The sequence below is a fragment of the Cervus canadensis genome, chromosome 19 (genome assembly GCF_019320065.1).
Source record: "Cervus canadensis isolate Bull #8, Minnesota chromosome 19, ASM1932006v1, whole genome shotgun sequence".
NCBI lineage: Eukaryota > Metazoa > Chordata > Mammalia > Artiodactyla > Cervidae > Cervus > Cervus canadensis.
This window is the reverse complement of record NC_057404.1, coordinates 20,409,993-20,435,666: the sequence shown is the minus strand read 5'-3', so window position 1 is coordinate 20,435,666 and position 25,674 is coordinate 20,409,993. Positions and strand designations below refer to the sequence as shown.

General features: G+C 46.0%; 1 protein-coding gene across 1 annotated transcript in view; it reads right to left on the bottom strand.

Annotated features, from left to right (window-relative positions):
• LGI2 (leucine rich repeat LGI family member 2) overlaps positions 1-23,884 on the bottom strand; it is a 30,558-nt gene extending 6,674 nt beyond the window's left edge. The window contains exons 1-7 of the mRNA XM_043438819.1: positions 23,463-23,884; positions 21,476-21,547; positions 19,830-19,901; positions 17,191-17,262; positions 11,539-11,610; positions 10,672-10,841; positions 3,976-4,140 (exon numbers count right to left, since the gene is read on the bottom strand). Coding sequence (XP_043294754.1) covers positions 3,976-4,140; positions 10,672-10,841; positions 11,539-11,610; positions 17,191-17,262; positions 19,830-19,901; positions 21,476-21,547; positions 23,463-23,656 — 817 coding nt within the window. The 5' untranslated portion in view covers positions 23,657-23,884. The remainder of the gene's footprint in view (positions 1-3,975; positions 4,141-10,671; positions 10,842-11,538; positions 11,611-17,190; positions 17,263-19,829; positions 19,902-21,475; positions 21,548-23,462) is intronic.
• Positions 23,885-25,674: the final 1,790 nt, after the last annotated feature.

Below are 25,674 nucleotides of genomic sequence, written 5' to 3'. Positions count from 1 at the left end.
ACACTCCTTCCTCCAAAGAGTGACTGACCCCCTTTCTTCTGTAACCACCCTTCTCCCTTGCCTCCCTCAGGCCATTCCCTGCTGGTCCTGGCATTCTTACACTTAGGAAAGTTGTAGAGATATTTTTACTGAAGTCAAAGAGTTAGGGTCTATGGGGGAAGGAGAGCTGCTTCCTGTTTTTTTCACTATAAAATACAGACAATAAGTACACACTACGAAGCTGTGTGATCGAGGTAAGAAACGATTTATGAATCACTGAGCACATAAATATGAGCTGCCTTCCTCTAAGTGAAAAATTATGTGACAGTGAATGCTATTTGTGTTTAATGGAAATTCATGGATTAAGAGAGCAGAGAGAACAGATAATTCATTCCAATAAGGTAATCAAGGAATGCTCCCTGTAGGAGGCTGCATTTGAGCCTGGAAATGCAGGTAAAGGGAGAAACAAAAGAAAGTGAGGTGGTTGAATTGTAGGATGTGGTCAGAAATCATTGACAGAAAGTTGGCAATATGTGTTTGGAAAAATGTGTTAGGACCCTGATGTATGAATTCTGTGTGCTTTCATAAATTAAGAAAAGTAAAATATCCGAAGCTGGTGGATCTCCCTAGTGGTGGCAGCAGGGAAGGAGAATCACATGTTCATTTTTTATCCACAACTGATATCCAATTGTTAAGAATTTGCCATATGCCAGGCCCCATGCTAAGTGTTATATAAGCTACCCAGTTAAATTCCCATGGGCCCAACACTATGATAACATTTTACATGAAATGGGAATTCACGAAATTACTATTTTACAGATGAAAGAGGCTCATGGAAGTTAAAACTCAGCCAAAGTCACCAGTTAGAAAGATCCAGAGCCAGATTTCTGAAAACACTGTCATGCTGGCGTTCTTAAGATGAACAAACACAAAGCTTAATGAGCTGTCGTAGCTCGTTTCTTGGGCTGTAAGGAGGGTCGCCGTGGGCTTTGCGTCCAGATGCCACCTCTCAGAAGATTCAGACGTCGACCCTGAGAGGCCAAGGAGGCCCTGGAAACCAGCAAGCGCCAGTCCTGGCTCTAGCCTCACCCACTCTGCGCTCACCACTTCCCACCCACCAGCTCTGCGGTCTCTGCCAGGTCACCCGCCTGAACCCTTGCAACAGCCTTTCAACTACCTTCTCAGATTCCACTTTTGTCCCCTCCCCACACACAGACTACTCTCCACCCAGCAGCCGGACACAACCTAGCATTCTGTAGCAGGCACCCAAATCTTCCGTGGAGACTGGCTGATGGCTGCACAAAATCCTCCATGACTTGGGCAAAAACCCAAGTCTTTGGCAGGACCTGCAAGGCCCTCAGGAGCAGCCCTTCAACCTCTCTGACTTTGTCCCCTGCAATGGCCCCTGGACCACCCTGTCCAAGCCAAACCAGCCAGCTGCATGTTTATCAAACAGGAAAAATACCCTCCTGCCTCTGGGCATTTGCCATTGCTCTTCCTTCTGTCTGAAATGTTCTCCACCTTCCCCTACCCCTGCTGTCCATGTGCGTCAAGCCCTCATGTCCCACAGGTTTCATTCAGACACCTCCTTAATGAAGCCTCTACCAGACACTCTATGTAACATTTCAATCCTTCCACGCCTAGCACTTCAAATCTTTCCTCCCTGCAACCTTTTCCCCTCTTAGCAGGCTGCCATCTAATGTTTTGTATGTATGACAATTATTTGCCTTTTTTGGTCTCTTTCTCTCTCCACCATTATAATACAAACTCCTTGAGGGTGGAGGTTTTCCTGTGGCTTACTCACTGCTATGGCCCCAGCACCTAGACTGGGCTTGGCTCAGAGTAAGTGCCTAAGAAATCTTTAAGTGAACAAATGAATGAACGAATGACTTGAAGAACCTGATGGTGTGACCTATGCAGTATGTAGGAAGGGCAGGTGGGGGGCAGTGCTGTTGCTTCCTACCAAGGTCAAACGGGAGAGGGAAAGGGTGGGATGAGCAGTGACGAACCCTGGGCTCTGCCTTGGAGTGGTTCAACATGCCTGAGCCTCCATCTCTTCATTCATAAAGGTGAGAAGGAGGTCGGCATTAAGAACTGCCTGCGCTGTGCCTGGCACTTATCAGTCCTCACGTCCACGTGAGGCAAATCTCCTGCCTATTTCCCAGATGAGAAAACTGAGGCTCAGAGGCCACGGCTACTTCCTAGCACATAGCAGAGTCAGGAGTAGAACCCACATTCATAGATTTTCAAAACCTGAGCTCTTTATACTTTATACACGTCCTCTCTTTTGAACGAATGGTGCTTGTCCTGTACCTATGGGCAGGGGACCTGCAGTAACGCCTCAAACAGCTATTGTGAGTTCCAATGAGACTGACCAGCGCCTGGATCCCTGTAAGCCCACAGCCAGTGCCAACATGAAGCACTGGCATCAGAACTCCTTGCTTGAAGGCACGACTCCACTCTGCTCCTGCTTCCTCAGGTGGGAGGCAGGAGAGAAGGCAGAGGGGCTGGTTCATTCAGCCCTCACCGATCTTCCAGGTCAGAGAAAAGACACAAGCCAAAAACCTTGCAGGCAGCAAAGCGAGTCCCTCTCTCGCCCTCCTTTCTCCTCTAACATGGACTGGCTTTAGGGTCTGGAGGCCCGGGCTTCCCTCCATCGTGTGCTGCGCTGTGAACTGCAGCACTCACCGGTGCTGAGTCTGCGCTTGGAGCGAGTAAGGCTGCTCCCCAGGAACGTAGGCTCAGCACTGGGAGGCCAGATGGCATCTTCGAGCATCGAGATGTGTCTCACAGAGCTCTCGCCAGGTCAGGCTCATTAGCAGCTCTGCCTCCAGTGGTGAGCGGCTCTCTCCCTGCATCTCTGCACCTGTGGCAAGGCCACCTTGGGCCTGAGAGGTTCCTAGGAGCCTCTGGACCCTGAAATGCTACCTGGACATGCCCTCTCTGCAGCAGCAAGATGCTGCTGCAGTCAGACCAGGAATCACGGAAGGAAACCCTCACATGGGGCCACAGTCAATGGTGCTGTTTGTAAAGTCAGCATTATGGTCAGGTTGCACTTCAGTAAAAAAGTCTTTGAAAGATTATTTTGACTTTATCCCACTTATTTAAAAAGCAAGTAGATGGTCCATCTTTAGTAGCTCTAAGACACTGGGATTCAATGACAGCACTGAATGAACCACCAAGTCTTATCCCAAAGGTTTGAATTTAGGAAGCCATTTATGCTTCTTTTGTACGTATTTACTAAAAGGAAGGGCTTCCCAGGTGAACTCGCCTGCTAAAGCAGGAGACATAAAAGATCTCTGGGTTTTATCTCTGGGTTGGGAAGATCCTCTGGAGGAGGGCATGGCATCCCGCTCCAGTATTCTTGCCTGGAGAATCCCATGGACAGAGGAACCTGGAATGCTACAGTCCATAGGGTAACAGACAGCTGGACACAACTGAAGCAACTTAGCACGCACACACTAAAATGAAGCAGTGATCACCAGGGCCTGGCCAGGGGGCAATACAAACAGCTATAGTGTGTGTGTGTGTGTGTGTGTGTGTTGTATGTGTCCATATATGTGTGCATGAGAATGTGCATGTGTGTATATATTAACATTGTAGTTACCAGCATCACAAAAGTCAAAGGATGCATAGAGCTGCTAGAAAGCTGGTGCAGTCTTAGGCTGTCGTGACTGTTCAAGATCAAGGGATTCTAGAAGTGACTTCTCCCCATTTCAGGAAAGTGCTTCCCACCACAGGCCCCCCATCACCCTCTCCCTTTCCAAAAGGATCACCGACAGTAAGTAGAATCACCACCTGAGCTTTCTGTGTGCGTCATAACTGACCAAATCCAGAAAAAGCTGGAGAGATGCGGGTAGGCTGGAGAGTGTTCCCAAATCAAACCAAGCCTGAGAGCCAAGCTCCCTCTCAGGATGACAAAGAACATTTCTTCTCTCCCGGGTTTTAGGCTACTCTGGAATGAGGTCAGTACACCCAGTCAAAGCCACAACACACCTGTAATGTTGTCATAGCTCCGGAAATTCATTTCGATGTGGTCCCATTCCAGCACCATGCAGTTCTCCATGCTAGGCTGAGCGATGGCCACGTACACGTCATTCTTGGAGTTGAACGTATCCACTGAAACGGACTGGTAGGGCAGAGTCTGATGAACAACAAAATCTGGGAAAGCGTGTTTAAAAAAAGTCTCCATGAGATCTCCTGTGAGAATTACAGACCACTACCCCCACCCCTTCTATCTTTTCTCTCATTGATTCCAAAGAAGACTGGGGAGGAGGGAGGGTGGGAGAGAACAACACACATCCCAGCGTGTTTCAGTCTGAGAGATTCCACGGGGTTCTGGCTTGCACGGGATTAGCAGATTGAACGCACAGCTTCTTATACAGCTTCCTTGAGATAAATAGCTCACGAGTTTGGCTAGAGTATCTCAAAGTTTTAAACAAATTTGGTGAGACCTGGCTTTCAAAAAGACAGGACAGCAAGGATGCTGCAGAGTAACATTCCTGAAATTACCATGAAATTTACTCTGTGAAGGAGGGATGCTGTGGTTAAATTCCTTTGGGAGATGCTGTATTTTTAGCTCACTCAGAATAGTCCCAGTAGTAAAGAAAAGTGAAAGTTAACTCCCAAAAGGGCACTTTTGGAAACCAAACTGAACTCTCTGACTAGGTCTCGGAGGTTTATAAAGCCCACAGTTTGGGGGAGTTAACCTAAGTGTGTTTACTGGTCACTAGCCTCATAGCAGTGCTAAGTATGGTGGTACCTGGGACCTGGGCAACGCTCTGCAGCTCAGAGAGCAGTTGCAAGAGATCTGTTAAATTTTCCAGCAGCATAGAAGCCGTCCTATTTGAGCACACGCTCTGCTCCTCCATATAGTGGTAAGTCAATACCCGTCATCTGTATCACTCCCCTGAGCTACAATGATTCACTGTGTGAAATCTTGGTAGGAATGTACAGTTCCACCAAGAAACAGGGTTAACATGCCATTGGATGCAAGAATAGTTAGTGTGTGGGGTAGCCAGAGCACTAGTGAAGAAAAAAGGAATTTTTAAAAAACCCAAAGCATTCATAAGAGTTTATTTCTCTGGCCAGAAATATTTTAGGGTTCATTGCTTCTTGGCAGGCTAAAAGCACCCAGAATAAAATGAGGGTGGATGTCTGGTTTAGGAAAGTCATTCCTATGAGAAAAGCTTGGCTTTGCCCACCTCTTCCCCTCTCAATCCTTCTCCATGCCAGCTGAAGTCCCATCTCCTCTGCAAAGCTGTTCTGATGGGTCCAATCCACAGGACCAGTCCTAACTCACTGGACTCACAATCAGGCCCTATTGTTCACATGTGATTATTCACGGTGATTGAATCTCCAATTTTGTGGCATCCTGGTAGCTCAATCAGTAAAGAGTCTGCCTGCAAGGGGAGACCCGAGTTCAATTCCTGGGTCAGAAAGATCCCCTGGAAAAGGAAATGGCAACCCACTCCAGTATTCTTACCTGGCAAATCCCACGGACAGAGGAGCGTGGTGGGCCACAGTCCATGGGGTTGCAAGAGTCAGACACGACTTAGCAACTAAACCTACCAACTTATAGTGACATCAGGGTCAGATTTGGAAAAATTTGAGGAATCTTAGCTCCAGAAGCTGAAGCTCAGAGAGGGTGTGCTCTTGGCCACTGACACACAACCAGCATGATGTGTCTCCTGAAGGGTTTCCTAAGAAAGGGCCTGGGTCCCCATGACACAAGCTCACAGCCGCCATTCAAGAAATAACTGACTCAGAAGCCTCACAAAGATGCCAAATGAGAAAGGCATTAAAAGGGCAGACACCAGGTAATAACTAAGGGAGGCCAGTGCAAAAGGACCAGAGGCAGGTAAGTGGCAGAGCAGCTGAGCCATTGTTGAGGGGGGAAGCGTGGACAGGGGTGTGACGAGCTATGCCAGTCAGGGGCAGGAGAAGGTGGGGCTGAGGAGTCAGGGCAGAGTGAGGCACCGCAAAGAGCACTGTGCCTGCAGCCAAACCACCTGAAACCACCTTCTGCCTTTGAATTCCCAGGCTGTGCACTTGCCTTTACGAGGCCTCAGTTTACTTATCTGCAGTATGGGGACAATGATCCCTGCCTCTCAAGCGCAGTGGCAGGGACAGACTGGGCAAGGCAGTGGACATGCTGACCTCAGACTCAGCACACACGAGGCAGTCCCCTCCACTGTTCTGGCCACTGCTGGGCTGTCTCTCGGGGAAAGTGTCCATTGTAATGGCATCTAAGATAAAATGCCAGAGTTATGAGTCTGTTTTTTTGCCGAGTGACCTCGGGGAAGTTACCCAACCTCTCCCTGCCTCAGTTTCCTCGTTGTTTATTATGATTCATACTCATGTAGAACAGTGCTTTATATGTGGTGTGTGTTCATACATGTCACGTTTTTGGAGGGGACGTTTTGCAAGTGGACAGGAGCTAATGACTTGGCGAGTGTGGGAGGGCTGACCTCACCCCGGCCCACTCTGAAGATGTCGGGGGAGAGAACGGGCCTGAATGAAGGATATTTGCAGGTGTAGAGAGAAGGGGGAGAAGCAGAGAGAAGGCTGCCTCTGCCTCTGACAGCAAAAGGTGGCCGAGGATCAGTGGGGACAGGCAGCAGGAATGGAGGAGGTAACCCCCTTCTGAAACATTCAGGAGCACCAAGGCAGGTGGGACACATGGGCTCCTAACCCGCCTGCATCCACTGCTCCAGGAACTCAAGGAAGAGCTTCAGATTCCCCAGGAATAGAGTGAGAGCCACTTCTATCTCACAAGGGTGCTGCAGAGACCAACAGGAGAGAGCCGGAAAGTGTGAGCACCCAGGCTTGGCTGCACCAGGAGTTTTACACACGTCACAACGACAGTGAGAAGCTGCCTGTGTGAAGGCTTAGGGAAGAGTCAGCATGGCTCCAGGTTCCCTCTCCTCTCTCTGCTGCTGCTGCTGCTGCTAAGTCGCTTCAGTCGTGTCCGACTCTGTGCAACCCCATAGACGGCAGCCCACCAGGCTCCGCCGTCTCTGGGATTCTCCAGGCAAGAACACTGGAGTGGGTTGCCATTTCCTTCTCCGATGCACAAAAGTGAAAAGTGAAAAGTGAAAGTGAAGTCAGTCAGTCGTGTCCGACTCTTCTCGACCCCATGGACTGCAGCCTAACAGGCTCCTCCATCCATGGGATTTTCCAGGCAAGAGTACTGGAGTGGGGTGCCATTGCCTTCTCTGTCTCCTCTCTCAAGATCCCCCAAATACCAGCGTTGCTTGGTCAAAGACTAAAAACTGGAAAACTCGCCTGATTCATTTCAGTGGTCCCTGGCGGTCCCAGTGTAAAAGTCAGAAAGTGCTCTGGGGGCTGCAAGAGGTTTCCCTGGTCACAGGCTGGTCAATGGGAAAAGGAACAGGAGCAGCCACAGTCTGCTCCCTTTCTTGGAGGTAGAAGAGTACTCAGTACAGCCGGGTTCTTTGAATTATGGCCAAGACAGCTATCACCTCCTCTAGCATCTCCGATTGCCTTTTCTCATCCAAGTGTGCCCAAGGTTACAAACACTCCCGATGGCTGTAACCCCAACTCCTTGTATGCAAAGACTTCTGCCTACACTGAATCCCCAGCAACATGAGCACTCATGAGCCTAAAAATGCAGGCTGTCCAAAGCACAGACCCAAAAGTTTACATTTTTTTATTTAAAAAAATTCCAGAAAGAGAGTTGTCAGAAGTAGAGAGCATTTTACAAATCTAGCCTCTAATGGCCCTATTTCCATTTATTTCCCCCCAAACATTGGTTTCACAATATTTTCTATATCCTAGCTATCTGGCAAAGCAGACTCCTAAATAATTTGAATTATAAATCTAATTCTTTTTTTTAAGTTTTTTTTTTTTTTTAATGTGGACCATTTTAAAAATCTTTATTGAATTTGTTACAATACTGCTTCTGTTTTACGTCTTTTGGCCTCCAGGTGTGTGGTACCAGGGATTGAACCCACACCCCCTGCACTGGAAGGCAAAATCTTAACCACTGGACCGCCAGGGAAGTCTCATAGATCTAATTCTTAATAGGAGACTCCTTCTCCCTCTTCGATGACCAAAAAGGGGAGGAGGAAGAGGAGGAAGAAAGAAGAGAAGAAAAAGGGGAAGAAACGGGTGAAACAATATGATTGATGAATGTGTGCTTGTATGAATGGGGGAGGGGACCTGGGGAATTTAAACATCTTCCCCCATCCCCCTCTTACATTACTTGTCACAGACAGCAAAAGCACATTCATTGCCGAAAGATCTCCAACAATCCACATATTGATATGACATCAATTTACTAGTGTTAAAGTATTAATGGCCTTCTCTGCAAAAAGCCCAGCCACTTCCATTCACATCGGATTAAGTTCATGATGTCAGTAGGACTCTTACAATTTAGGCCTTGCTCCCACTGGAATCAACAGATTTTTACATAGCTATTTATAGCACTTGCAGGAAATAAATTATACATGATGCTGATCCTATGGGGAGAGAAACTGCACATTAATGCATTATTTCTCTTTGCATTTTCATCAGCCCTGAAATAGGGAAGCTAACGGGACAATTAGGATGCAAAATTCACTCCCTCTGAGGAATTTAGTGAATTATCCACCTAACATGGGGAATCATGAGTAGGTAACAGGGATTTTGGAGGTGGTTAAAAATAGATTTGAAGCAGAGGGTTATGGAGGGACTGTGATTAATCTGGAGAGCTGAAACCAGCCAGGGGTTGCTTTGTGGTGTTAATTACACCCCTGCGCTGAGGAACAGGATGGTAATCATACCTTCCTCTCCCTGGGAAGAACAAGGTGAGACATCTACCTGAAGAATTTACTCCTTCCTAAGACCCTGAGCTAAGAGGAAAAGAAGGCACTGAGAAAATATGCTTCTTCCCCAACCTCACGTGAGGATGCAATACCGGTGCCGTGAATCTCAGACTTGACTTTCCAACTTCCATCCCTCTTCACCTATTTCCTCCCTGGTCCTAAATAAAGCACCAGAGGATGAGGCTTGATCTGAGCCAGAAGATAGGAAGGGACTATATTTGGGGGTGGGTCACAGCTTGGTGGCACCATTTTTTCTTGATGGAAGATGCTGTGAGCCAGAGTTTATTTGTTCATGAGCCTTAAGGGGATAAAACAAGTGCAAAGGCAGAATCATCATGTCCTTGCTTCTAGGGTGGGGTGCTAACTTTCTAAATTTTAGCATAAAGCTTGTTAGGGGAGAGAAATATGTATAAGAGAATGCCCAAAATGTGTTAAGGACTTCATGCTACCCCAGAGATACCAGGTCTGGAACAGATGCCCAAGTCCCAAGGCTCTCTACAGCCCAAGCTATTTCTCTCTGAGACTGGCAGTTTTCACACACTAGGGCCAGGTGTGAAGAGAACAACGGAAAAGCTGCTCACTTCAGTGTGGGGTTTAGAAAACTCTCCAGAAAAATGAGAAGAGGCAGAGAGGAGCCCCAGTGAGCTGTGGTTTCACATTTCATACGGCATGGCCTTGAATGTCACCTTTTGGTGCAAACGTCATTGACCGTGACCTCTGATTTATTGCGCTGCTCTACAATACAATAAATAAACCCCCAGTGGCCTCAGTTGGCTAAAGGGCACCTGCCAATTACACAGCTGAATAAGTCCCTGTTCAGTGATGAAAGACAAGGGCATTTCCATAAGACTTCAAGTTTCCTCTCAGAAAAGGACAGAACTTGTTGGGGTCCCTTATTGACAAAGATATCCGGAAATAATTTTTACTTCTGAGTTTTTGTTTGTTTATTTGATCGGGGGATAGCAGTAGAGTTTAAATGTGGTATTTTGTTCTTGGAGTTTTTGTCTTTTGAGTTTCTATAACTATTTTCTGAATTTTCAATCCTGCTGCTCCTACTGACATGCCTTGAGGCTTTGTAGATATCAACTCTCAGCCTGAATGTTTATTTTTATAAGTCTGGTAAGCAGGTTGCATACTGTGGATTGATCCGCTCTCCTTTAAAATGTGGCTTTAGAAGCTGTAGAAACTCCATCTAAGCTTTCGTATGGAGCTACTCTCCTGTTTTCTACAAGATATGACAGTTGAGACTGTATTTTAATTTTATCTTTTAACCTGAATATGTGTAAACTGAAACCTTGAGGCAGGCCCTAGAAAACATAATCAAACTTTCTTTACATTTTGTTTCCTCAGTGTGAATTTTTCCTTTTGATAACTCGTTGTTAACTTGTATTTCTATTCTGCCATGGTTGTGACTTACTTAGTTATCTCATTTTACATGGAACTATGAGAGCAATTTATAGATTTTAAAAGTCTGGTATTTATTAGTTAAGTGTCCAATAAATTTCATATTATTCAAACAAGAGAACAGTGATTTAGGTATCTCTGCATTGGCTTTATGTGAAACCTAGCCTGATTTGAAAATGTTCTCATGCCAAACTCACCAGTTCCTGCCTTAAAAGCTTTAGAGAAATTTGAAGTTGTAAAGAATCAAAATTAAAGTCAGTGCAGTTAATAAAAATCTTTCCAGACTGCTGAGATATTTTTCCTGCCACGTCAATTCATTTCTTTTTTAATGCTTAAATTTCCCCTAAAATAATTTTGATAGAAAACTTTTATCCCGACATTTTCCAACTTCCTGTTGATAGTATTTTTTAAAAAAGGATTATTTTAAATATCAGACTTTGATGATAGAGGTTCTGAATACCTGTAGTTGTGCATTCGTAGTCAAAGCTGGTCACGTCATTCAGCTTCTTTTCCTGATATTCTGGCGGACCGATACATAGGACATCAGAAACAGTGGAATTCGTCATCTTCAACCACAGATACAACCACTTGGCTTTGCAGTCACATTCAAACTTATTGCCCCTCAAATCGCTAAAAAAACAAAACAAACACAGACACCGAGAAACAGGCATGTCAGAAATGTTTCAGCAGTAATACGAAACTCCAGAATTCTTAATATCCTGACATATTTAACAAATAGCAAAAAGTGGAATTTAAAAAATTTTTTCTATTTAATGCATCCAATGTCTTTTACTTCTCATTGACTTCATGGAACACTTTTCAGTGTCCCTGATTTTAACCAGAGGGCACACACAGGGTTCTCAGAGTTGACACACCACCATTTCTGCAAATCCTCTTGAAAATGTCACCACACCATGCTGGAAATGGGGGAGGGGTGAAAGAAGAACAGCACCCAGCATAGGTCCTTACACGCAAAAACAAGACACTAAAGGAAGACAGCCCTGACAAATGCAATTGAAACTTTAAGATCTCGTTAAACTTTGTCCAGTAAGGAATGACAAAACACAAGAAGATAAAGCAGATGGATATGCCATCGCTCATGGGGAGCGATGAGGGGGACCCTCTCACCCAGCATGGCGAATTACCACTGGCCTAATTCTACTAAGCACAGGTAACATGGCAAAATCAAACACAATGCAATCTATATGCTGTTTCCCAGTGTTCGCTGCTTTGTCATGGATTTTTAGCTCTTACAACAACAAAATGCAGTATAGGGGGAGACTGGATTTTAAGACAAGCACACGTAAACTTAATTTTCATTACTTACAGTTCAATCAAAGAGTCTAAATCACTGAAGACATCCCTTGGGAGTGCTTTTATGTGGTTGTTGGCCAGAGAACTAGAACAAGAAAGTCACGATTTAATGTGTTTATTATCTTTATGCCCAGTCACTCTGAAATCCCTTAAATAATGCAAGTGATTTAAAACAGAGTTCAATGCAGTTCAATGTCTGACTTTGGTCACTGATACTGAGATAAAGAATTTTAGTTTAGTTATAAAAAGATAACATTAGAGATGCTGAACTACACAATATAAGTTTTTTGTTTTGTTTTGAAAACAAGCATTTATTAAGCTCTTGATATATACATTAAACTTCATGTTTTATGATATACATGATATATATGTTGGCCTCTCACGTTTCTCAAAATAAAAGCCAAAGTCCTTTAGATGGCACCCAAGGCCCCCCATTGTCTAGTTACCTCCATTCCCACCTACCCGTGGGACTGAATCTCTAACGACTCAGATCACCCACACTGGTTGCTTTGCTATTCCTCACACAGGCTAGGCATGCTCCCAGCTCAAGTTCTCTGAATCTTGTGTTCATCTGCCTGATGCTCTTCCCCTAGTTATTCCCATGGCTCAGCCAGCACCCTCTCTAGGTCTATCCTCCACTTTCACCACCTTCCCTGATCCCTACACAAGTCCCTCCCATGCTCTGTTGATTTTCATCGCACAACTATCACTTAGCAAACACTATATATTATCTATTTGTTTACTGACTATATATTATCTATATATTACTATGTATTCTCCCTAAACATAAGCTACATGAGGACAGAGGTTTTTGTCTGTCCATATCTGCATCCCTTGCATCTAGCACAGTGGCACAAGTGGGTACTCAGTAAGTCTCTCTCAATGAATGGTTTAAACACCAAATGAAAATGATTTAAAAAAAAACACAGATGTTCAGTCTTATCCTAAGAAGTTTCCTAGTAGGGCATCCAAGTGAATTTTATTACTTGTGACTAAAAACAAAGGACTCAGTAAATACTCTTTTACATAAAGAATCTCAGCTCTAACCCTAATGATAATACAAAATCTCAGTGAACCACAAAGTTTAGGGAATGACTGATTGAGATCAATCTCATTTTCTCATTAATGAAGGTTGACTAGAAACCATTCTGCATTTCTGCTCTTCGAGTTGAAGAACTTTCTATAATGTCTCTATAATATAGCCCCCATCTTCAGGAAGTAGACTTGAACAAATATTATCAACTCTTTCTCCGATGATTCAGGATTATGCAGTGTCCTGTCATCATCCTGCTAAAGATGAATGTCCATGGTGCTGGGCCGCTGACGTAGAAAGATGCTAGGTGTTGAAACGACATACATCAAGTCTGATTTCGCCCAGCCCTTGTGCCCTGAGTGAGTCAGCCAAAACACTCATGCTTACTTTTGTCTTCTTCGACACACTTGAGTACAAACAGAAAACATATAAATGATAATCAACACATAGGGAACTGAGCACCACCCCCTTTAAAAATATATATGAAATCAGTCTTTTATAGTTTTCTAATGACCCATCCAAGAAGTAGGAATCAAACAGTGTTCTTCCTTAGAGTCAGCTAGGATAGAAAGCTTTGTGCCCATTTTTAATCCAAACATTCTTACTGCGTGATATCAACAGAATACAGGGAGACCTATAGTTTCTGAATTATGTCCTTTCTCATCCAGGTAACCACAAATGGAGTGAAATACTATTTCATGTATCATTTTACATTTCTTTCCTAAATGATTTATTTGTATATTTTTAAAGATGTTGGAAATAGGTTGAACAGACGATAAATTGGAATTGTTAACTACAGACTGTAGATTATAGACTTTGGATGCAATCAGACTGAACATTCTCCAGAAGCAGCTTTTGGAAATTTAAAAAGGAGATAGTTGTTTTTATTTTCTTCTGGTTGCTAGTCACTTTTTTTTTTTTAAGTGAAGCACAATTTTTTAGCTAATTAAAGGTTACTAGTTTCCTGCATTGGAGAAGGAAATGGCAACCCACTCCAGTGTTCTTGCCTGGAGAATCCCAGGGACGGGGGAGCCTGGTGGGCTGCTGTCTATGGGGTCGCACAGAGTCAGACACGACTGACGTGACTTAGCAGTTTAGCTAAATATTTTTAGTGAATTGAAATGCACTAGATTGAATTGATAAGCATATATGGAGTCATCAAGGCCAAAATAAAAGCAACTGTTCTAAATGTTCAATTAAGATTTCAGAAAGCTGAATTACTTAGATGGACTATCCACCACCACCTCCCCACCCCCAGACTCAGTGCAAAACATCTCACTTTCCACTTCACTTTGTCATGGCACTTACTTCATTTCTAAAACTACTTAACAGTAACTGGTCCCTTGGGCTTTGTGGGACCGCTGGAAAAACAAATGTCCCAGATTTTAGTTACAGATTGGCACTGTTCCTTCAATGCTTTGAAACCTGATCTATGTTCCTTTGTGTATGAATGTGAGTCTGCAGGTGTTAGAAAAGTTCATAAAAGATAAAAAGCAGGTACTTAAGCAAATTTCAGATAGTCACTTCCTTAAGCACAGAAGTGAAGTTTAATGAGCTGATGTATTCTCTCTGCTTACCAGTTCACACACACAAAAAAGAGGATGGGGTGGGCTGGGGATCAGTTCATTCCTTAGACAGTGTTTTGCTGCTTCATGCTCACGCTGCATGCATGCTCAGTCATGTTTGACTCTTTGCGACCCCATGGACTGTAGCCCACCAGGCTCCTCTGTCCATGGAATTTTCCAGGCAAGAATACTGGAATGGGTTGCCATTTCCTTCTCCAGGGAATCTTCCCAACCCAGGGATCTAACTCACATCCCCTGCATTGGTAGGTGGATTCTTTATCACTACCCCACCTGGGAAACCCTGAACAGCACAGTAAATGTTTTTTATTACTACATACATCTCCAGCCTTGGAGGAGTCAACTTTAAAAGTCCTAAGACTTGCAGTGCAGTAGAGCACATATGGAACACCCAGCTTAGTAACTCATTGGTCTGCCAGTGAGTCAGAAAGAACACCCTGCTGGTTTGGCCCCATGGGAGACGCCGGAGAGGAGTAAGCAAATGGAAGAGCTGTAGGAACCCTGCCCTCAGGGAGCTTTCAACCCAGCTCAGAGATGAAACTAGCATCCGTGAAATGGCATCAACCAATATGGCCAGTGTCTACTGCCAAGAACTGGTTGTGTGGAGTCAGTGGAGCAGGCTACAAGAAGAGAGGAGCTGGGATCAGGACTGGCTCCAGGGAAAAGATAGAACTTAATCTGGACTGTGGAGGAAAAGGCAGGTTCCAGAAGACTGTGGGCAGAAGAAACCATCTTCTGGGCAAGGGAAATGATGTAAGGGAAAGGTTGGTTATGGGGTGAATTGGGTGTGCTCAGGAGAGCCCAGTATTGTGGGCATGTTCAGGGAAATAAGGCTGAAAGCTGGGGAGGGGGTGCTCCCTAGGCTTGACGGGAGGATGGTAACACATACCAGGTGAACGTACATCTCCTCTAACACATCAGATGCACTCTGGACCCAAACAAGAGACTCCTTTATTCCCTCTGTGTGTGCCCGTGCGTGTCACACAGACAAGGAGGTGCCTCTTGCACACATATGGGTAACACAGCACATGGTTGTATGTGCAAATGCACAAGCACACACACAGTTATGTACACCCATGAGTAGAAGTGCATGGACCCAAGGGCCCACATACACAAAAATACGCAAATATATATGCACAATACCTGCATATTCACACCTGTTTTCAGATCAGGGACCCACAGCCAATTGGTTCAACAAAAGCTGACATCTGGGCAACGTCAACCAGTCACACTGGTTTTGCTTTAGGTGCAGAATCTGCCCAGAGCCTTTGCTCAGAAACAAAGCCCCTCATTCCTGACTTTCGGGAAGTGGATTTGTCTGGCCACAGCTGTTCCTCTCCAGACATCCACAGCTGTCTTACCAAAGACCCTGTCTAGCCACTCAAACTGCCAAGGCTACTCAGCAGCCATTGGAGAAAACTGAGACTTCTTTACGGGTGGATGGAAGGAATGATGATGCTCTGCTGTTGAGGAGGAAGATGATAATAACACCAACCAGATCTTGGGCATTTACCATGGATAATGGGCCGGATGCTTTGCAAACAAGTATTAACCCACCATGTGCAGCTACTTTATGAGTTCAGTATAATCACCCCCATTTTCAAAGATGAGGAAAGTGAGGCTCAAAAAAGGTTAAATAATATTAACAAATGGCAGCCTTGAGATTTGCAGCTAAGTCTGTGTGACTCAAAGCCCACTGTCTTAGCCTCTATAAGAATGTGGGGATTGGGCATCTAGGCTGAATCTGAAAAAACAATCAAGACTTTTATAGGAAGGAAAGAAATCACAGAGAAATAATGCCAATAAGAGTTTGATGCTGTCCAGGATCGGCTGTGCTGTTTGGACCTCCCATTCCCGCTCCCTCATCTCCTTCCTCTACAAATTGTGACTCAGGCAAGACTTTTGATTAGTAGGACTCCAGAATCAAGTGCTTGCTGAGCCTACTGACAGATACCTTTGCCTCTATCAGGGTCTAATGTAAAAGATGATCCCTTTAGATGCTGTATCAGTTAGAGTTCACACACAGGAGGTGCTGACACCCTTGCCTAATACTCCTGCTCAAAGCCCTTCAACTTCCCCAGTTTATTTTTTTGACCATAGACAAGCTCACTATGGAAATGGGGTATGTTATCCTACTCACACACAAAGTTTCTAGTATGCAAATGTGACTGGTTCCTGGCTGTTAAATTGCTCCTACCAAGACAAAGACGATGTTCACATTTTCATAAGCTCAGCCGCTATTTCTCCAGTTTTCTAAATTTGCTAAGTGTGTGGTGCTTGTTTCATTTGATACGCCAATTCAAATCAATTTGTTTAATTTTTTTCTCCAGAAAGCTATTAAAGAACCCAGAGAGCTTAGCTTAAGCCACAGATAAATCCAACATAAAAGAAAAAGCTATTTGCATTCAAATTAAAGGAACCACAAAAATGTCTCTATTCTGCTTCAACAAATGTTGATCTTCCATTCAGCATTCTTCAATGAGTTAGGTAAGCCTCAGTTCCCAAATCTGTACAATGGGGACTCCCAGATTAAGGAGAAAGATAAAAGCTTACTAAGCACAGAGTAGGTATACAATACATGTTTCTTTCCTTTCCATCTCCTCCATCAATCCCATCACTCCCTGATTTCACAGGCAGTCATACGAACCACAATGGTGATTCAGGAGGATGGAGAAGATAAGAAAGCCAAGTGTGTGAGTGCTTATGAGGGGATGGTGCCTGACTGACAATATAGAAACCTCTCGGGCAACCTAGAAATGAATTTCCTTCAGTGGCTATTCCAGTATGGACAAAACAGTCAAGAAAGAGAGAGGCACTGGGAATTCCACTCAGTACCCTGTAATAGCCTACATGGGGAAAGAATCTGAAAAAGAATGGATATATGTGTATGTATAACTGAATTGTTTTGTTGTACACCTGAAACTAACACAACATTGTAAATCAACTATACCCCCATATAAAATAAAAACTTTATAAAAGGAGAGAAGCACCAGGAAGTGACCCTCACTCTACACATTAAAGAAGTTACAACACTTTTCACAGGACTTACAGGTGAGTCAGGTCACGGAGGCCACGGAAGGCATTTCTTGAAATTGTTTCTATTTTGTTCCCTTCAATGAACCTAAGAAGAAAATCCATATAATTAAACTGAATTTTCTGTGCTTGATACCTCAAAAAAAGATAGTGGGATGCTTTCAGAATGGAATCTAAAAGCATTTATGAATTTCAAAAATTCATGTCCAAAGTCTTGGCCAGCTACACCAGATTCCAAGTGGGAACCGAGTGTGTGTGCAAGAGCGCATGCACACAGATATGCTTTTTGCATTCCTTCCAGAAGCAGCATGGAAGTCTTCAAAGTCAGAGTTGGCAGCATGGGTAGAAACATCTTGGGGGAGAAAGAAGAAAGCCCTAGACGAAGGCAAAGGAAAGGAAAGGAAAGTGAAGTCACTCAGTCATGTCCTACTCCTTGCAACCCCATGGGCTATAGTCTAACAGGCTCCTCTGACCATGAGATTTTCCAAGCAAGAGTACTGGAGTGTATTACCATTTCCTTCTCTAAGACAACGACAAGATATTCTCAAATTCCACAAGATTGGAACACTTCCAGACCTCTTTCCCCCTCCAACCTTCTTACATTTCACAGTACCTGGCTATTAATATTTTTCTTTATATCATTGTCCCTTGAACAGAGCCCTCTGTTTTACACCACCATATTGAAGCCTTTGGGCTTCCCAGATGGCTGAATGGGTGAAGAACCTGACTGCCAATGGTAGGAGACACAGGAGACGTGGGTTCAGTCCCTGGGTTTGGAGGATCCCCTGGAGGAGGACATGGCAACCCACTCCAGTATTTTCGCTTGGAGAATCCCATGGACAGAAGAACCTCGTGGGCTACAGTCCATATGGTTGCATAGAGTCAGACACAACTGAAGCGACTCAATGCTTACGCACACATTGAAGTCTTTGCCCAGGGATAATTCAATTAAACTTGGCTTCCAACAAGCTTGGGCTTCCCTTGTGGCTCAGCTGGTAAAGAATCTGCCTGCAATGCAGGAGACCTGGGTTCAATCCCTGGGTAGGGAAGATTCCCTGGAGAAGGGAAAGGCTACCCACTCCAGTATTCTGGCCTAGAGAATTCCATGGACTGTGTAGTTCATGGGGTTGCAAAGAGTCGGACATGACTGAGAGACTTTCACTCACTCACTCACTCCAACAAGCTTGAGTTCATCACGCCCTGCACGGCGTCACCTCTGAACACATGGGCAACAAGACAGAGATACTCTCTAGATCTCTAGGTCACTGGAAATAGAAAGTACAAAGAAGGTGAGCACAGACCAAACTTCTTTCTCAGTGCTTAAATGTCTTAGGGCTTGCACATAAGATCTCACAATAAAAACTCCGGCCGTGCTTTAAAGTCTCTGTGGGAAATACATGAAGTGAATGCACTGGGACTATTCCCTAGGGCCACAGAGAACTAAATTTCAGTTTACGGCCTCACATTTCTTCAAGTGTAAGAGGGTCTCTGATGAGATGGTCCAAGGGAGAGGCTATGCACTGTGATGTCATTAGTGAAACAGTTCTTAACTCGTACACTGAGAATGATCTGGTCTTTAAAAAAAAAAAAATCAGGGGTCTATTCAGTAATAAACTTCAGTATAAACTGAGAAGCAAACTTCCTCCTCAATAACTTTGACAGGAAGATGCACTACTGGAAAGAGAGAACAGATTGCTCTTTACTCAGCACTTCCATTGACTGTTTATGTGCTTCCGTAGAACCTAGTTAAACTTAGCACTTCAGCCTGACCACTCTTCCCAGGTTACCTAGACTATCAGGTATTATGACAGTACCTGTATTATGTGTCGTCTGGAGAAAGAATTCCTCCAGAGACATCTTTCCTGAGGACAGAAAATCAGCAGAGAGCTTTCCTAGACACAGGATGTGCTTAGAATTCAAATATCTCAGATAAGAAGGCAGAGACAAGGTTTTAAAAATCCCTCTGAATGCTAAGTGAGGAAATCCCATCTGATAGCTGAATTAATATTATTACAAAGTGACAAAAGACAAGGATGGGAGAACTTAAGGGGAAAAAAGACTATGAGAGTGTGAAAAGACAGAAATCAGAGTGAGGGCAGAGCTCATTGCTGGTGAGGGGACAACTGCACATCTGAAAAGGGAAAAATAACCTTTGTTTTAAAGGAGAAAAAAAAAAATTAGACTCCCAGCAGCAGCTCACCGGGATACTGCAAATGGGATATAGGACAGTTGAATTAATAACATGAAGTTGTAGCCCCAAATATGGAGACTTTCTCACAAATATGTAACCCTCAGAATCCTTCAGCTTTATTTCTGGCTGATCAGCAAATCCACGCCTAGTTTTCAGAGGTAAAAATACCCGATGCAATTTCCAATTGTGCTTACGACATGACAAATTAAATGTCAGCAGAGAATGAATGAATATCTTTCCTTCTTTGTTCCCTTTCCCCCTCTTTTTCTCCAACCTCCTCCTGTCCCAGCATGTTCATACACAAGTAAACTATAAAAGGTCAGCGCTGAAAAGAGAATGGGGTTTTCTGCATTTTCTCCCCCACCCCCAAGCTCTCTAAGAGATGCTGTTCCAGCTTGGAAAGCAATACAGCCATTCCACTGACATACCAATTACTCAGCACATAGACAAAGAACAAAACTTACAGGTATTCAAGATGAAAGAGTCCAGCAAAAGCATCATCCCGGATGACTGTGAATGAGTTAGAATTCAGCAATCTGAAAACAAGAGACAGATATCAACAGATTCCAGTGAATAAGCGCAAAAGTTGAGTTACATGGTGAAGCCATTTCTGTTTCTTTGGTTATGTTCTGATCTGTGGGCAAACATGGGCGCTTCTCAGTCTAAAACTGGCCCATTCCATGCACAGCCTGACTCACAGACACTGATGGATAATGGCAAGTAGATTCCCTTTGGCCAGATTTTCTGGTCACCCTTATGATTCCACCTTTCTTCCCTGTGGGTCTCAGTAAATATGACCTAAGAGCTGTTTTCTCATAGCTTTCCAATGTTCAGCACAACTAAACAGCTGGTGAGTGCTTTATGATGCACACATCTATAAAGAAGTAATCTGACTCTTGGAGAAACTTGAATTCAGAGAAGTTAAGTGACTTGATCAAAGTCACACAGTTGAGACCAAACAAAATGAAACAAAACAAAAAACCTTCCTAGCATACTACATGTGCCCATGGGAAATAATGAAGTTTAAGAACACTTCAGAAGATTCTTGTTCACCACATAGCTGTTTGAGTTGCCACTTAAGCCTTTGGTAAAAGTTTATATAGTCTCTACCATCACCACTGATGACTACTCTGCATTTGTATCATATGGAAAGAATATTTTAATAGAACTATAATTTCTCAGAAATTACAGATTTTAAAGTGGTAAGGATAATGCTGTAAGTAGGTACATAACATTTCAAGAACAAAAAAGTCAAAATGAAGTTGATTTGGGATGAGTCTACTATATGCCATGTCTTCATATCTTTCTGTATGCATCAAGTATGTTGATAGCTTTCATTCTGATCTCATTCAAGTTTAAGAAACTAATACAAAAAGAGAGTGAGCTAAGTACTCATGACCTTGCCTGTCACTGACTTGCTTTTGAAAACTGCATTTTGGACATTGCTTTTTATCAGGAAATATTAACTGACCAAGGCTACAAGGCACAGGACACGAATACTTGGCAGAAGCAGCTGGGATGAAGAGGAGTTACGAGTGTGGGCTTTGGGCCCTGGGTCAGAGTTCTGGCTGTGATTTTGGGCAAGTTACTTAACTTCTCTGAGCCTCAGTTTTCCCATCTGTCAAATGGAAAAAGGAAAATACTGATAGCATTAAATAAAAATTTGCCCATAAATGCATAGCATGCTGCCCAACAGTTTACATACTCAGTCTAATTTACATACTAGAAATATTCCTATGACCATAATAACATTAAGAGTTTAAAATGCAGGCTCTCTTTTAAAGGGGGGTGTTTGGGAAATGGTTCATTTGGGCAAAATTCAGGCCATAATTCAATGTAATTAACCTCCCCCATTGCTGCTGGGTGTGGGCGATGGCGTCTACAATAAAGTCCTTGAGGGAAACACATGCCAGAAAAGGAAAGGGAGCTGAGCGCTGGGAACTCAGCTCGGTGGGGACATGATGGACCAAATCAACACTAAGAGCCTGCCTTGGTTTACTGGTGGAGCACGGGTATCTTGGGAAGGACAGATACCCAGGAGGCAGAGATGGCTCTTCCCAAGACCACAGCCCCAGGACCCGCAATTCCAGAGAGGACTTCCCACACTCACAGCAACTGCAGGGAAGGCAGATGGGAAAACATCCGGTCCTTGATTTCTGAGAACGTTCCATTTACCAGGCTCCTACAGGCAAGAGAGGAACAACATGGAGACTATGTTGCTTTCAGGAAGTACCAGGCAGGATGGGCGAGTGGCCTTGTCCAAACTCCTCCACTCAGGAGTGAGGCTTCAAGCAGGACTTCTTGGGGTAAGAAATAAGACCAGTCCAGCCATTTTCCAATGAACCGGATCAATAAGAAAACTGCGCTGAATAACGGAAACCTTTACCATCAGTCTAGCTCCTTCCATAGACATTATCTCAGCCGGTTTAAATCAATCCCTTTGCTTCCTTTTCTTAACTACAGGAGGCCTTAGCTGAAAATGGATAATTGCTTTACCTCTGCCCATGATTCTGTTTGTGTAGACACAGCATTAATGTTGGCCCACGAAACTCCAGGATAGGATTAAGCATTCCCCTTGGGATCACAGCTCTGAAAGTCACTCAGAGCACTTCTGATTAAATGCACCGTAAAAGCCTTGGGGAAAATCTCAGAGACACCTGAACTTGAATGTGCAGTGGGAGGCAATGCCATCTGTCAGATTTAACGGTCAACCAGAGCAAGGACCTTGACTATTTTAGCCAGCAGGTCCCTCATCCTTTCTGGCCCCAATAGGACCTCAATACATCATTTCAGAATTATTTCAGTTAGCATGCCATTGTGTTAAGCAGCTGGTGGTATAAGGGATTTAACCAGGGGAATTCTCATTTCTGGAATTCTCCATGTCATCTGACTTAGCAATATTAGGCATCAAACGGGCCCTCTGTTCTAGCCTGGCCAGACTCTCCTGATTTCTATAAATGCAAATATGAAGCCCTTCACTCCTGGGTCTGGACCCCAGTACCTTGCTTGGGATGGAGGCAGGGAAGTGGAGACAAGAGAAAGTGTGAGCAACTTCCCCCTCCCCACCCTCAGGGGGAATCCGTGCCCTAGGACAGAATAGGTATCACTCCAGCACCTTGGCCCTGAACAAAGAAGTCATCTCAGCAGGAAACAGTTCCCAGCAGTGAAGATATAGCCCAAGAGCCCCTTCCACAGTCACAGTGAAAGCTGGTCATGTGGCCTGAGTGACTGTATAAGGCCAGGTTGAAAGCATTCTCAAGCAGGTGAGTCAGTAAGGGGAAGCCCTTTCCTATCCGCTCCTCCAGCACTGAATAGGCAGCCAAGGTAATGAGTGGTGGGGAAGTGGGCAAGAAGGCCTTGTAAACTCAGGGCAAGAAGTCAGGCTGACTCCCAGCACTTGCCCACTGAGCTGAATGCCCACACTCTCTAGTGCTCCACCAAGTCCCCTGTGCTTCCCTCTTCCAGGCCACATGGAACTGCATCACCACTTGCAGAGGTGACATGCCCTTTCCCAGGTTCTGTCCAACCTGCAGTGTGAACAGGTCCAGAGGAGGCCACCGTGGAAACCACAGCCCCAGACCTCTCGGGTGGGACAGCGAGGCCTCATCCTTGCGCAATGGCTCCAGTCCTGCTGGGCTGCATATACACGCCCCCACACAACCCCCACACGTCTCCACTCCAGCACATATCCTCCTCCCAAACTTTAATGCATACCAGTGTCACCTGGGGACGGCCAAATGCAGACTCCGAGGCTCCACTCCCCAGACCCTGCATCATTCGGCGCGGGCCCCGGAATCTGCCTTGGCACAAACTCTCCAAGGTGGATCTGATGCAGGTGGCCCGCGGGCCAGACTTTGAGAAAACACTGCCACAGGGACTTGTCCAGCTTCCCAGACTCCGAGTCTCGGGTTCCCCTCATCCTCCCCCGGCCCCGAGGCTCCACCCACGTCCCACGGCGCACCCCAACCCAAACGCAAAGAAAGGGGGCCGGGAAGCAGGGGAGTCAGGGTCGCGCTGTCCCGGCGCCAGAGGCAACTCCCGGGGCAGCAGGGTGGGGCAGGACGGGGCAGGGGGCTGGCGGGGTCCCACTCACTCACAAGGAGCTGATGTCGCCCGGCACGATCCTGGGCACCCAGGAGGAGCCCACGCAGATGATGGACTCCTTGGTACAGCTGCAAGTGGCGGGGCAGCGCACCAGCCGCCTCACCTGCGCGCTCGGCGGTGTGAGGCACGCGGTGCCCAGCAGCAGCAGCAGCAGCCCCGGCGCCCCGCCGCCCCTCCGCAGCGCCATGCCTGGGTCCCCGGTCCCCGCCCCGGCCACGACCCCCGCCGCCGCCGCGCCGCGCGCTCGGACCCTGCGCCGCTGCAGACGCGGGCGCTGCTCGCGACTCCGCCGCCGCTACTGGCGAGGACAAGGGCGCCGCGGGTGTGGGAGGCCGAGCCGCAGCCGAGCAGCATGCTGGCCGCCACCCCCACTCGGCGCCCCCCCACCCGCGCCCGGGCTGCTGGGCGGCCGCCGCCGCTGCGCCCGCCGCACCCGCGCCCGCCTGACATCAGCACCCGCGCCCGCAGCCCGCTCTGGCCAATGAATAATGCGGGGCGGGCGCCCGCCCGCGGGGAGGGGGCCTCGCACCGCCCCCGCCGCGCCCCGCCGGCCCCTCCCGGACCCTTCCCAGGAGCTGCGGAGAGAGGAAAAAGTTAGGTGACCTTGGGGGAGGGGCCGGCCTGGACGGAGACCCCCTCCCCCGCCCCAGGGACCTGGCTGAGCGATGGGGGATCAGATGCCCGCAGTCCCTCCACTGGCTCCAAATGATTTGTGGGGAGACCCTGGGCTCCTTTGAGCCAGACCAAAACGTGAGGAAGAAGGAAAAGTAGGGCTCAGGGCAATGGCTTGATCACTGGGAAGGGAGACTTTGTCCTGGGTCTTTGAAGAGTACAGAATTTTGAGCTGCCTTTATTAATATTTGAAGGACGTGAATGCTGTCATTTGAGTTCAGCGGGGATGGGCTTGCTTGTCTTTTGCGGTGGGGCTGTGGGGTCGGCTCCCTGCTCTCAGCACCGGAGGCTTACAGAAGCTAGCCGCCTTTCTCTCCTGAAAGCATGAAGGCAAGAGAAGCCGCTACAGCCCTGCGCGCCCCTGCTGCTCCGGGGCCTGCCTACTGGTCACCACTGAGCTCGAAAGCCTATCCAAGTTCTCTCTCTCTCAGCGCATCACTAGCCACCCCACCCACCCGAATTAAAGCACTAGGGGCAATAGTTAATAGAGACCCACGGTGTGATACATTCTAGGCTCTGTACATTCAGTCTTCTAACTCTTTGAGGCATGCCCTAATCTACCCGCGAGGAAATTCTGAGGCACAGAAAAGTCAGTAACTGTCCTGTGGTCAAGGAGTAAATGGTTGGGCAGAAATGGGGGTTAGAGCCTAGATGGGGGATGTGGGTAACCAGGCCCTGCTGAGCCCCTCTTCTCACCACCACCCCCCCCCTTTGATGTGCTGAGCTTGAATCTTACCACAAGATAGTGTGAGCTGGAGAAATCAAAGAAGATGGTCAACACAGAATCAAAATGGCAAAAAGCCAGGACTACTCAGAGTGCAGAATCAAGGACCCATCATCAGGCTACTAACCAAGGAAATCATTTCGTATCTTAAGATACTACTGAAGAAGCAGTACCGGATGCAAATGGTTATGATTGTAGGAATCAGTACTCTGGCTGATTCAGCGATCATTTTAAGCATATATGGCTGGCCACGGGGGCAGAGAGACTGAGTGGGCAAAGGATCACACTGTATCCTCAGGGAACTTGAAGTCTTGCTGGGCAGATAGCCCTGAAGAAGTAACTCCATATGGCTACATGGGGGTCACAGATTGACCATAAGGGGTTCAGGAATCGTAAGTCAGTTTGTTGCAGGTAACTTCATGGAGGGTATTGACATTCATTGCAGGTCATCATTTAGCCAGCACCAAGCATCCATGGGAACCAATCTACATTTATCATCACTTAATTCACATCTGCCCTGGGAAATGGGTCTTCACATTTTATAGATGGGAAAACTTAGCTCAGAGATGTGTTTCTCTTGCCCAAGGTCACACAATACATAGCCAGGAGGATCCTACTCCAGAACTGGCCGCTGTGTGTAACCCTCACTGCCGTGTTCTTGTTTTGTTTCAGCTGCTCTGCAGGGGATGCAAAGCTTCCCTGACCGGGGATCAAACCTGTGCCACCTGCAGTGGAACCACGGAGTCTTAACTGTGGGACCACCAGAGAAGTCCTCCTCACCACTGTGTTGACATGCACTGCCTACATAC